This window comes from Amphiprion ocellaris, chromosome 12 (genome assembly GCF_022539595.1).
Source record: "Amphiprion ocellaris isolate individual 3 ecotype Okinawa chromosome 12, ASM2253959v1, whole genome shotgun sequence".
Taxonomy (NCBI): domain Eukaryota; kingdom Metazoa; phylum Chordata; class Actinopteri; family Pomacentridae; genus Amphiprion; species Amphiprion ocellaris.
The window spans coordinates 7,801,127-7,814,657 of NC_072777.1; the positions used below are offsets into that span (position 1 = coordinate 7,801,127).

The 13,531-nt window shown below is 40.1% G+C and overlaps 1 protein-coding gene across 3 annotated transcripts in view; it reads left to right on the forward strand.

Moving 5' to 3' along the window:
• Positions 1-13,531, forward strand: part of vta1 (vesicle (multivesicular body) trafficking 1) — a 77,906-nt gene that overhangs the window by 32,364 nt on the left and 32,011 nt on the right. For all 3 annotated transcript variants that reach the window (XM_023288264.3, XM_023288272.3, XM_023288279.3), the window contains exons 4-5: positions 2,853-2,928; positions 7,548-7,662. In XM_023288264.3, coding sequence (XP_023144032.2) covers positions 2,853-2,928; positions 7,548-7,662 — 191 coding nt within the window. The remainder of the gene's footprint in view (positions 1-2,852; positions 2,929-7,547; positions 7,663-13,531) is intronic.

Genomic DNA, 13,531 nt, shown 5'->3' on the forward strand with positions numbered 1-13,531 from the left:
GGTGCTCATTTTGTGAATTATGGTTGCATTTGGGGGAAATGGACGATAAAGCAGGGTATGCATTAGGGCGTAGCTGTCCTTGTGATTGAAAATTTGTATTGGTGTGTGTCTGTTTCATTCAGATTTAACTTCTAATGCACGGCTCCAATCTAACTTTGTCACTGGTAGCACTGGTTGGTTGCACCTCACTTGCTGAACATCTGCTTAACAATAGGCATTACATTTACTGACGTTTCCTAAACGCCTCACAGTGCAGGCTGTGGTAGATTCTGCTTGGTGGCTGCAGCGCACTCAGACAGGTGTGATCAAACATTACTTTGAAAAGACAGAAAATTGACTAATTTTATCTAAATGCCCGCTTTCTATGAGTGGAGAAAACAGATTATGTAGACCAGCTACAGACCACTTTATCTCTACAACAAAAGAACTGCTTTTCACCATTATGGCTAACACAGTAGCTACCTGCGCCGGTTATAGCAACACCAAGACAGCTTAACGATCATCGTGCATGAATACGACTGCTTTGCAAAACTAAACCATTTTCAAATCATTGGAGCAATGACCTTTTGTGGGTCTTATTTTGTCAGCATCTGGTGTGTTTGACTGGTAAAGTTCACACATCCAGATGTTTCAAAAGTAGCTGAGATGGCTAACATCCCTCTCATGACACCGACAGCTCATGTGGTTTTAAGAGACAACAGACAATATCATTTCGCTCTACTTCCATTCTTTCAGTTTACTACAAATGATTTAAGAAGGACTTTCACTCTTTTGACATCAGTCCTTGAAAAACTGCATAGGACAACATAAATTGGCAACACTAATCCAAAATAGGCACCGGAAAATCAACAAGGTACTTTTATTCAACTAGGAAAACACAAGGAACAACCCGAGGAATGTTTTAAGATTGTGATAGTTCACGGTGCAAATACAGGGCAGTTTTTCCCTCATGAACTCAGCAAATGACACGCTAGCCTTTCTTCTGGGATGTACAGGCTGCCACAGCAAGAAAGTCAGTTTCCCTTCCTGTCAGTAAGTGTGAGCAGCTTGTGGCAGGTTGTGGAGGATGAATGGATGCAGGCGACAGGTTCTCTGGAGTTGTTTGCGATGTAAATAAGCACTCAGAAGCGCTCTGTTTCCAGCAGGTATATAAAGAGGGATTGGGTAATACTTGCATTTCACTAAAGGGGGAAAATAAACAGCCTGCGGTTTTATGAGAAGCAGCGGTTTGTTGCTAACAGGAGCCAGGCCTCAGCAGTGTGTTATGTCACCCCTGAACACACACACACACACTAGAACGTGGTTACAAAGACAGTGAACACACAGTCGTACAAATAAAAACAGGCATGGTCATATAAATATACATGTTGGCACAAATACAGAGGCAGAAATACTTCATAATTATGTCCACAGTTACAGCACACATGTTGAGGCACAGAGGTGAAGGTCTATGGGAAACTTTGGTGGAATAAGAAACTTCCTCCAACACGTTAAGGCCACTGCTTAGCAGCTCACACACTGCACTACAAGGAGCCCATTCATTTTTCTTACCTTAACAGTGTGTGTGTGTGTGTGTGTGTGTGTGTGTGTGTGTGATATTTAGCTAGGACAAAAAGAGCAAATAATGTAGAGAACATGCCTGAGGATGATCGTATTTTTAGGTTTTCTTCAGAATCTCTGAAATCCAGTGATAGTTGCATGTAAATCCATAGCTACGGTGCAAACAGTAGTAGCTCATAAAGAAATGGACGACTTGTAATGGCAGCAGTTTGCCAAATGTGAGAAAATTTGGGGCTAATTTTCACACAAATGCCAAAGGAAGAAAGGTGCTCTTCATACAGTAAAATACAAAAATGTGGCTCGTGATGGAAATTAAATTACAGGAGTGGCAACGAGTTTGAAGAAAACTATTAATAATGTCAGTGCTAATCATTACTGGGTTGAAGTGAACAAATTTTCAAGAAATAAATGCTTCATATTGGATCAAATCCGCCGACGAGAGTAGATGCAATCAACCCTACATCATGGCTAATGGATCCCTTTTCTAATGATATATTTTAAAGTGACCTCTGTACAGCACAATATGCTGGCACTGATGTTCATTTGCATTCAAAGGTTCTAATGTGATAGTTGTATTTGCTTGCCATGTTGCATCCTGAAGTCATTGAGTGTAATCAGCAGTACGTAGCTCATTTAATCTTTCACATCTAGCCTGGACCTCCACTTTGATGTGATGCCAATGAGAGCTTCAAAACCAACTAATACTGGTACATATTTGCAAAGATCTAACCAAAACTCTTTGTAACATTTGGAATCTGACACTTCAGTCAGGTGTTAGACAGTGCTATGAGATCCAGGCAGAGATTGTACAACACCTTTGTAGTTTTCCTGTGGTATTAAGTACCAATACTTTTGCAGCACCTTCTTTAAGTTGCAAATAGGAACATGCCCCAGCACACTGTTGCCAGTTATTCGTTTACCCCTTGAAGTGCTCAGAAATTCAGGCGATTTTTGATTTCTGTTTGATATTCCTGACTAGGTTATTGCTCAGGATTTCCCTTGTTTGGTATATTTTACAGATGTTAAGATGGCTTTTTCAGTAAAAAGAAAAAAAGAAATGTGCTATGACGAGTTAACAGCTTGTTTTTTCAATCAAGTCTGATTAGCAATAAAATGAGAGACTAATAACTTTTTGTGTGTGTTTTTCTTTCTTTCTTCTCCCCACTTCCCTCTTTCACCTCTTATATTTCTCTTAATTTCTGGACCCTCTCATCTACTTGTACCTTTGTTCCTCCCTTGCATATCCCATAATTCCCGCTTTCTGTCCTCCTTCTCCTCTTTTCTCCCTCCAGGAACATGATCAAGTCCTTTTACACGTCCAGCCTGCTGCTGGATGTCTTGTCTGTGTTTGGGGAGTTGTCAGAGGAGGTAAGATAAAGATCCTGTTGGAAATCACAAGTTTGATGTCTGCAAAAATCTATTTACTACAAAAACAGAATAACATGTCAAAGAATGCAGCTGGCTTTATTTTATCCTTTTCAAATGATCTAAAAATCCCTACAAGAGACCAAAACCAACAAACATTTATCCCGCTATCAAGTTTTATCCGTGTAGCCAAAGCCTGATAACGGTTATGAATCTGTGCCTTTGAACTGAAAAAAAAAAAAAAAAGGAGAAGGAGAAGAAACATGTGACCTTGTCTTATTGATGAAGTTTTTGCATTTTGATGAATGGCAAATGTACCACTTGAACTAGAACTAAAAGCTGATGTGAGGTGACAGAAAACAGAAGCATTCATTGACTCAACTGTATATAGCTTTGGCCTGTTCAGTGAGTGAATTTCAACTCATTTAAAACTACTCAATAGGAAATGAAGTCAGAAAGTTGATTTTAATTCAGTAGTTACTGACCGTAAACTCAGGCATACAATGAAGCTGTATGTAATTGACCTGTGGGCTGACATGTGACCTTTCTAAATCCCTATCTCTATGTGTCCCAACACCTGGAAAAATGCAACAACAACAACAAAAAAAAAAAGCAAAACAGGTAGCGTTCCCCTTCTGGCACATCCATAATCTTCAGTGAGATACTGTGTGGTTACATAAATACCTAACCATTTCTGTGTTAGTGTGTGACACACAGCACCTCTTTCTCTACATTCTGTCAAGTCACCTAGAAGCTGTTAAAACTTCAACAGGACACTTAGGTTCATACAGTTAGTGAGGTCTGATGGACACACGCATACACCTGCTCTGAGTCTGCTGTCAGACAATGAGTCCTCAGAGTGGCCGGTGGTGAGTGCTCTGCAGTCAGCCAGGAGTGATTGAGTTTCATGCAGTAAAAAGAGGTTTTCAGCAGCTTCCCAGCTGAGCTGAGTGGAGTCAGTGATCAGGTGAGTGGGCGCAGTGTTAAGCAACACTGTCGTTCATCAGGAGCCCTTATACTCTGAGAATGACTTGTGTCTGGACTGCTCTGTGGCGGAGTGAGTTGCGGGAAGAAGAATCAGCTGCATGCTCCCTCATGTTTGCCAGAATTTATATCACCCAAGTGTCTTGGAGCAAGAAACTGGATCCCCTCCTACCATTTGTAGCTGCCTGTGACCTTACTGTGAGGGATGTACTACTAAAGGTTAAGTTTCTGAAAGGATTAATGTCATACTGATCCTGACATTATGAATACTGTCCTCATGGTCAGATGTACAGTACTAGTTGAGTTAATAGATGTAGCAATGGCTCTACATTGCTGCCTATCAATTGCTAAAAATGGAGGAAAACCCTAAAGGAAGCAAAACTGAAAGTCTCAGGTAAAAGTAAACCTGAAACAATAAGTTTCAACATGAATTTCAAAGAAGACACATTTAGGTAGGACACCCTCTTCAGACGAATTGTTTAAAAACCACTGGATCTTCAGTGACATAGGCAGAAACATCTTTACTTTATAGTCTCAAACATGGGAGGTTCCATTCTCTGTTAACTGAACCTGGAAGGCATGCTATCATAGCTGACCAACTTCTCACAAACTTGAAGGTCACTGAGCTGCACATGTTGAATGCAGGTATCATCTGTGTGCTCTTTAAGTTGACCCCTGGAAGCAACTGCTTAGAAATAGTCTGTCTTTTATATTTCATTTTGAAACAAAAGCACCAAATTGTTAACTGCTCAAAGTCCCCCTTGTAAATACCGAATGGAGGACAGGCTGATCACTGTGCTGTAGGCTCCCAGATTCTCTGTAGCAGCTCTATAAAGAGCTGCAGGGATCTGAATTACAAAATTGTAAAATTAACTACTTCTTGTGTGCCAGTGTAGTGACAACATAAAAAAATGAGCTGTAAATGACATGCTTAGTAGTACAACACACCCAAGCTTCAAGCTTTTGAGAGGCAAGAGATAACTACAAAAGAGACTCCATTGTATCTGTATGTGTGAATGCATCGTTACTTCTCAGCATGAGCGTTTAAACTTCTACGACAGCCCTGTCAATGAATTTCAAGCTGCCATCCTGCATACAGCAAATTATCAGTTGAGAAATGTAACTTGAAGTCAAGCCTAGGTGGTTTGCTAAACCTCAAATCCCTCTTCCTGCAGCATATAGAATTCTACTGCACCTGACATGAAAATGTGGGGCCCTTTGCTAGATACTCTTTGAATGTGTAAACAAACACTTAACCCTACCTACGATAAAGCCTCGCAGAGGACCACACTAATATGCTATCAACACTTGTATTTCAGCAGAAAGCCATATCTACATCCTTCTATCACTCAGGCTGTCACGGTGCTGAATTGTTGCAGACAAAGGCAGCGCTGGCCATCTGTTCCCCATCCCACAACTGATTATCACTCCCTACCATGAGCCAGTGAGATCTGTGAGGCAGCTTCAGGCTTTACACTTTGCATTCAGAGTTTTATCTTTCCGTTCTTGACCTGAATCATGGCTCTTTACAGGAGACTGTAGGCAGGTAGGTAAACTGCATGTTATTTAAAAGATTATCTGTCAATCGCTTTGGCATTTTTCTGACCATCATATGGAATCTAAAATCTTAAAGCTTGACTAGATTCCAATGAACACTCTCTAAGATCTTCCGAAATGCACTTGAAATAACATTTCAAACTGCATATGCTGACAACATGTCGTTAGTAATTGGTAGCATTCCAGACCCATCAAAATTTATTTGTGAAATACAAGCTTTGGTCAGCCAATAGAACACTGGGAGTCCCAGTGGCTAGATTTAACAGTAATTATGGAGGTTTTTGTACCCCAAACCACATTTATATGGTAAAAAATGTACTGGAAGGAAAGGCCAGGACTCACTTGAGCCAAACAAAAAATATGCAACAGGCCATTTTGACTTTTTTGTAAAAAAAAAATCTTGTCCTTCCCATTTCCTCTTATTGTTCCACTGAATAACTTCACTGTGAGTCACATTTCTTCTGAAATTTCATGACATTGATATAAAAATTCCTGTCATGGCAAGATTTAATACCACAGCAGTGTTATTTCAGTGATTAGAAATGACTGCAATTAGCCATTGCTTTCTTATTACGGCATGTCTGAGGTTAAACAAACAGCCCTACGCCACAACAGATCTCACCAATCCTGAGCCCCATTGTTTCTGTGCAGCTGCTAAAACATGGCACTTATCTGTTAGAGGCAGGAATTTGTCCATTCATTCTTATCTGCTTCATGTCAGTATAAATCTGTTGCCCTCATTTCTCTTTCCCTGTTCAACTCTTTTCACCTTTTAAACATCCTGTCACATCAGTCTATTCTCATGTATTGTTTAACAGGTTTACCCCAGTTAACATACTACCTTAGTTTCCTCTTCTACTTGTTTATCCCTTCATACTGACCGTTTTACGAACTATATTATTGCCACATTTCCCCAAATATAAGACTGAATTTTTCTGTCGTGAAAACGTGAGTAGCTTTATGGAGTACACAGTTGAATGAAAAATAATGTTTGAACGGAGAGAGTCATGGTGTAAGGCTTGATTTATACTTAGAAATGTAACCACACATCGCAGTGATGCTCACAATAACGTAGTTTGCTTGCATTGCATGTGGCATAGCCTCTGTGAGGACTCAACACAGAAGTCAAGCTTAAGTCTTCTCCAGATAATGTTATATTATGGATTGCTAGTATTGCTAATGTTGCTTAAAACTATTCAGTTAGCCAAGTTTAACTGGTATTAGTTTTTGAAGGCTAGCAGAATGTGTATTACTGCCATGAAAATGAATTCATGAAGACTGAGGACGAGTTTAAAGCAAAGATGAATTACAGCTGTTACAGATGGTGCCCCAAACATATGCTTCTTCCTTGATTATGAAATGCCCAGTATATACCATTTTAAGTCCTGCTCCATGGTGATGAACAACTTTTTTTCAAACCTTGCTTCTAAAACTTACCTCACTAGAAACCTCTCCAGCAATCAAATAGATACCCTTTTCAGTCCTAAAGGAGACTAAAACTCAACTTTATGCCGTTGTGATGCCCCATCTTTCGAAATGCATTGCAGTGCTACCAGAATACATTGCACGGCTGCTTACAAGACACTAACTGTGAAGCTTAGAAATGACGTATCCTGTGGACATTAATTAATAATACAAACTCTGATTTACATATCTCAGCCTTCACTTTGGTAATTTCTTCTCAGTTTTTATTTTTTCTTATAACAAGTGTCTGTCTTTAAATACCTCTAACACCTAAAAAACAACTCTGCTCCTGAGGATTCCCTTGCTTTTATTGTTGCCACTAACTAATATGTGGATTGTATCAATTAACTAGTGCCCTTTACCTTATGCTAATCACCTAGACTCTCCTAAATCATCAGCATGGCATGATCTACCCCTTGCCCCCTGCCCACCACCATGCCCACTTTAACTTCTACTTCTTGCGCCATATGTACGCCTCTTGTACGTCTCATTCCTATGTGTTGTCTCATTTCTTACCATTTACCAACTATCTACATTTTGTTACCCCTACTCTCCACTAACTACCTTACAAAATGAATAACAACTCTTTCCATGTCTCTTTGCCCCTTCCCCACCAGAACATCCAGCATCGGAAGTATGCCCGCTGGAAGGCCACCTACATCCACAACTGTCTGAAGAACGGAGAGACTCCTCAGGCTGGGCCCATCGCTATGGGCGAGGACGAGGAAGCAGGTGGGACACACCGATATGGCACTGGACGACACACACATATATGAAAACACACAACGCTGTGCTCCCTGTTGTGAAACAATCCTCAGCTTTCTCTTTTGTGCTTGGTCTTTGATGAACATTTAGGCCAGCTTCCTTTGTTGGCATGGTATAGTCTATGCATGTGTGCAAGAGGGTGTTTATTTGTGTGTGTGTGTGTGTATAAAGCTAGAGTCTGCATTGTTTGCCTTATCAGGTCTGGGTCTGTTGCAGGAAAGCCCTGTGGTGGAAACCGGAGACTTTGGGAGATTAGAAGTGTGTGGAGAGTAGATTAGTCATATAATGTGTTCTTAAGTCCAAAGTAAGTTTCAACTTACGTGTGACAGAGAGTGAAATTAGTATAGAGCAAATAGGAAACTGGTTTGTGTATGTGTGTGTGAATCTTCTTAGGCTGTGTCTGGCCTCCCTTTATGCTTATGCACATGAGAATGAGTTGATATTTGTTTTATTATTCTGTGTTCCCCTCATATCCTCCAAGGATCAAGTCTGAATCCCTGACCTTTGTCACATTGAAAAGCTCTGGCCTCTGATGCCAGGCTTACTGCACACCATAAAATATAACCTTTAGCTGAAAGAAAGCCTGGGAAAACGCCATTAGATCCCGGACAGATTGACTGAATTGGTCAGACAACAAAATGGCCATTGCAGCCTTTAAAGTTCATTATGTTCTGGGAAGCATGTGGTGGGAAGAAGCAGGGCAAGAAACTAACCTTTTTGTTCAGCTGCCACAGGGGCTGTTTCTTCCTGAAGTTCACTACAACAGATTTGTAGTAGATTTTTTGCTGGGCCCACAACTGAAATGGTTTAATTTACCAGTCATTCCTGAAGCATAGCTCTTTTGGCAGGTGGCAACGCACTTTGATGTTTGCCTTGGTTTTATTTCAAAGACCAAATAGAAACGGTCTAAGATATGTTTTTAATTTCTTCATCTCTAAAATCACTAACTTCTGTCTTTTTACTTTCATTCTATTAATAAAGATACATGTAAATGCAGTAATAAAGAACTCCCTGCAAAGGGTTTTACACAATTTGTGCAAATAATTTTCCCAATTCTACTCTATATTTCTCATACGTTATTCTCCTACGTTATTCTTATATCCTACTCATTGTTTAATGAGTGAGCATTCCCTATTTGTTTTTAGATACATGAGAATTGATCAAAAACTGAAGAGAGTGTGCTTATAAAAATATGAAATTGTACCTGATAACCGCCATCTACAGTGCATCTCTTAAACTGTATCAAAACAACAACCCTTCAACCTGAATTTCATTTTGGGGATAAGTCAGAGGCAGCCAAATCTAGCGATGAGAGCTGGTGTGGAGGAGTGATTGTGTTGTTGTAGCCAAAAAACTGCAGAATTGCCACACTGTGACTGGGCACACAACACACTGGAGCACTCACATTCCATGGCATCACACTTCAGCTTAATTGCATCAATTATTCTCCCTCTGACACCTCATGAGTATTAGTGCAACTCAGCCTTGACAAAGCAATTGCAAATGAGTTAAAACTTATTCCTAATTCTGATTATCTTGCAACAACAATATGGCAGGATCAGGAATATATTACATGAGTCGGTTCTCATATTCATTGCATTGGATGTGAAAGAAATTGGCAGGTGCACTTCAGCTGGCGAGTACAGTTTTTGTTCTGCACTCTGGGAGATATGCTGCCAGTTGGAGGGTAACTTCAACCAGGACCTGTAGAAAAACTGGTTCATGCTTTGCTGGACTAAGCTCACAGAGCAGAAAAAGGATGTCAAAAGTCCGCCCATGACGAGATAGCCAACCACTTCCCCAAGCTGCTGACTGAAGAGATGAGGGACCAGCTGGGCAGGCAGCTGAATATGTTTCTCAGTTTTTCTCACAATGTACTTGACAATGAAATACACCGATCAGACATAACATTATGACCACTTGCCTAATAAATAAAGTTGAAGTTAATATTGTGTTGGTCTCCTCTATGCTGCTAAAACTCCTCTGACCCAGTGGGGCATGAACAGAGGACTTCTGGGGATGTCCTGTGGTACCAGGATAGTGGCAGTGAGTTCTGTGGGTTGCAGGATGGGACCTACCTAGATCAGGCTTATCCTGGCACAACCCACAGATGCTCATTAAGATTTGGATCTGGGGAATGAGGAACCCGGATGAACACCTTAGCTCTGTCGTGTTCCCTGGGCCACTCCTCAGTTTCTATTATTATATAATTCATGTAAGTACCGTAAGCAAGGGTGTGCCTCTTCACAGCCACATGCACACTTGTCAATTCAATGATACATAGCGTCTTGTGTATTCTAAAGTTCAAAAAAGCATCAAGTTTAAAGGTCCCATGTGGTAAAAAATCATTTTTATTGTTTTCTGGGGTCGTTAGAAAGTTGGAAGTGTAAAATAAAAGCTGATATGAAGCCGTTTACTTGTGCTATTGCTCAACATTTTTTTCCAGCATTTTAATGCAGTTGAATAAACAAATACAGCTGTTATCAGTTACTTACTTTTCTGTTGTCAGACAACAGAACGAATATCAAATAGCGACTAAAATGCAGCCCATTAGAATTACATGTTTACAGACAGTCACTACTTAGGCATTTTCAACTTCTGCTGCTGCAGTGGGATGTTTTAAAGTGTTGTGAGGATAAATCCTCCCCTTAATATATTTGTACGCAAATGGTACACAGTCAGGGAACAAAGGTAAAATTCCTCAAAAGTAAAAGTTGTCTCCTGTCATTGTTTCAGAATTTTTCTTCTAGCTGAATTTAGTGTTTATTAACATAATATTCAATGTGTCTGATTGAATAAACAACATATTAGGAATTCTCTGGGGATTGCGGTTTCAGCGAACTGATTTCCTTCATTAGATGAGTTCCAGTCCTTACGGACAAAACAGTTTAAGAAAAGAGTTTTGACCTTTGAAGCAAGTGGAGTGTTAATTGTGCAAAAGCGACTGCAGCTAAGTGTATTTACTCTCATAAGCAAACTGCTGGACCGTAGCGCTCTGTTCAGTGAATTATGTGATTATTCTGATAATTCCAAGACTCTAGTGACTTCAGTTACAAGTAGAATTTATACTGAGCCACATGGGACTCCACAGCATCTGGACTCATTTTCAGATTGCACTCTGAGAGCAAGAAATTGCATCAAAAGCCCCTGGGGAAGACCCAAGCCCATCCAGAAATGTATTTTGACATGCGTACCTATGGGCTTACACATGTTTCCCTTCCCTGTAGGGGAAACTCTAAACGTATTTTTCATGTCAGTGACCTGATGTTGATGAATTCCTCGCAAAAATAAAGGCCATCTGCTCGCCCACGCCCACTCACTCCACATATGTGTGGGTGTGTTTGACCCAAACATTGCCTGCTAACCCATGATATCACCTCGAGGAACCCTCAGCTGCACATGCATGTACAGTTAACACACACACACTCTTTAAAGCTACTTTCTGTCCCTCCTTACTCCCTCATTTTTCCTTTCCCGCTCGCAGCTCTTCCACTTTTTCACACTCTGCATTCACCAGCTCACACCCCTCACTCCATCTCTCCCAGTGTGCTTTGGGGTTTCTATGTCAGTGATGACATCATGATAACTTATTCCCACTGATGGATAACACCGCCAGCACACAGCTGATATCATACACTCAGCACGTGTGTGTCCAGCTTGCTTGTGTAGGTTTTTTTTTTTTTTTCAATCTGCATCAGGATTTTATCAGCATTTCAACACTTTGGATGGCATGTGTGTGTTTGTCTTTGTCTTTTCTTCCAGACACATAAACAACCCAGATGTTTGTGTGACATAGAGAAATTGCGCACATCTGTCTCCATCAGAAAGCATTCCTTTCTGACATGATCATTTTAGATTGACTGTTGTTGTTGTTAATCCCGTAGACACAACATGAATCTTGTAGGTGGAGGTCATATTTGCAGTCAAACAATGCGTTATTCCCACAGCAAGGACTTTCTAAGCCAATGTGAGGTCCAAAGAATGTTTGTGGACAACAAGGAGACGTGGGGTTTGTCGACATGCGTCGGCCTCAGTTGAATCAGGGATGCAGAAACTTAATTATTCAAACATGATTTCTTTGTTTCAGGGAGGACAGTTGATTTTAATTTTAACATGCCCTCATCTGTGATTTTAAGTCAGTTCAGAGCCCATATCCAAACGTTAGCCCCATTTTTAGCTTGTATTTTTATAAATTGTTGTCTTCAATTATAGCTGAATTAGTTATTAGCATTTCATATCTCTTGTGTGTCTATGGATGTGCCGTCAGCTTTAACTTGTATCATGTGAAACTAAATAGAAATAAATTGTGATGATTTACGAGCAAGCTTTGAAGCTTTTTCTTGCTATGATTTCAAATGGATTTATAGTTGATGATTCTGGTTATTGGTTTGTCCTGTTGAATGTCCACGGAGCAGACCCTGTACTTTTGCAACGTTTACAGTCCCTTGTGGACTAATGAATAAAATTACCTGTTAATCCTGTCTGAATGAGCTTTAGAATGCCACTTATCACATCTTTTTCCGTATCCCTCTAAGTCTCCTGTATCTGAGCAAACCACTATGTAAAAGTAAGTTATCACCTATCCATAACTGTTGGTATTAAAAAGAGCCGTTTTCATCTTGAAAGACATTGATGTGCCAAATGTTACCCAAAATAGTCAGAAGAGCTTAATAATTAAAACAATATAGTAAAAAATCTAACACACGTGCCTAAAGAGTAAAAGTTAACATAAATTTCTAAAAATAACAACTAAAATAGGAAAGTGATATTGCAGCAAAGTTGAAAAGTGAATTTAACAACGGCTGCACTTATCAAAGTTTTGAATTAACAAATGATGAAATGACTATAGAAAGCTTTGTTCAAAGTTTATGGACAGCTGCGGACTTGCATATTACATTTATGCTACACTTATTGTATGGACACTAGGAAATAAGATCACAACCTTTCAACCCTAAGGAGTATAGCCTCTTTTTTATCGTATTCAACTGATCAAGAACTCAAAGAAAAAGAAAATGGTATGTTTAACCGCCAAATGAGATTAGGTCCTAGAACACAAAACAAGCCACCAGTTTGTTTTCTAGCGCATGTGCAGCTGCTGCACTTGTAATACGTACACTTTCCATGGTTAGAGATGAAAATAAAACCCATAGTAATAGGAATTATTGCAGCCTGTCACATTTTTGTTTCACTTTACTAGTCATCAGTGCTTCCTTGTTTTACCAAAATGCTTAATTCAAGTGCTGTCCTTACAGAACCAGGCCAAATAATATCTTCTTATTTTGTCGTCTGGTGGTTGTTTCTGATTTAATCAAAGCAAAAGCAGTATAAGACAGAATGTGACTACTTTTTATGCTTTTCGTCAATTCCTGATGTACCCTGTCTTTCTTTTTGAAGCTTGTATTGGCTGTCAGAACTTTCACACCCTGACAAGGAGAGAATATTTATTGACGTTTCTTATTATTTTATTTTACATGCAGACTTTCTGGTTTCAGTGGCACTCAATGTGGCCACCCACATGCTGCTAGAGCAAGTTGGTTCATCCACCCCCTTCTGCTTGTAGTGTTTTCTATATGCTGAAGAACTGTCAGTCTTCTGGCTCTCCACAGGTCAAAAGTACATCTTGACATTTTTCTGTTGGCACTAAGCTGTTTTGTTGGACAGGCTCCCGTCAGGGTGGTGGCTGCGGTTGAACAACAGTCCCAAGACACTGCAAAGATGTGAACCAGTATGCAAGTAGATATCTAAGTAGGTTAATTAACCTCTGGAGAGTAGTATGACTGTGGCTGACACATGGTCACTCCCACACAGACACCATACGACCACGCACACCCACCAG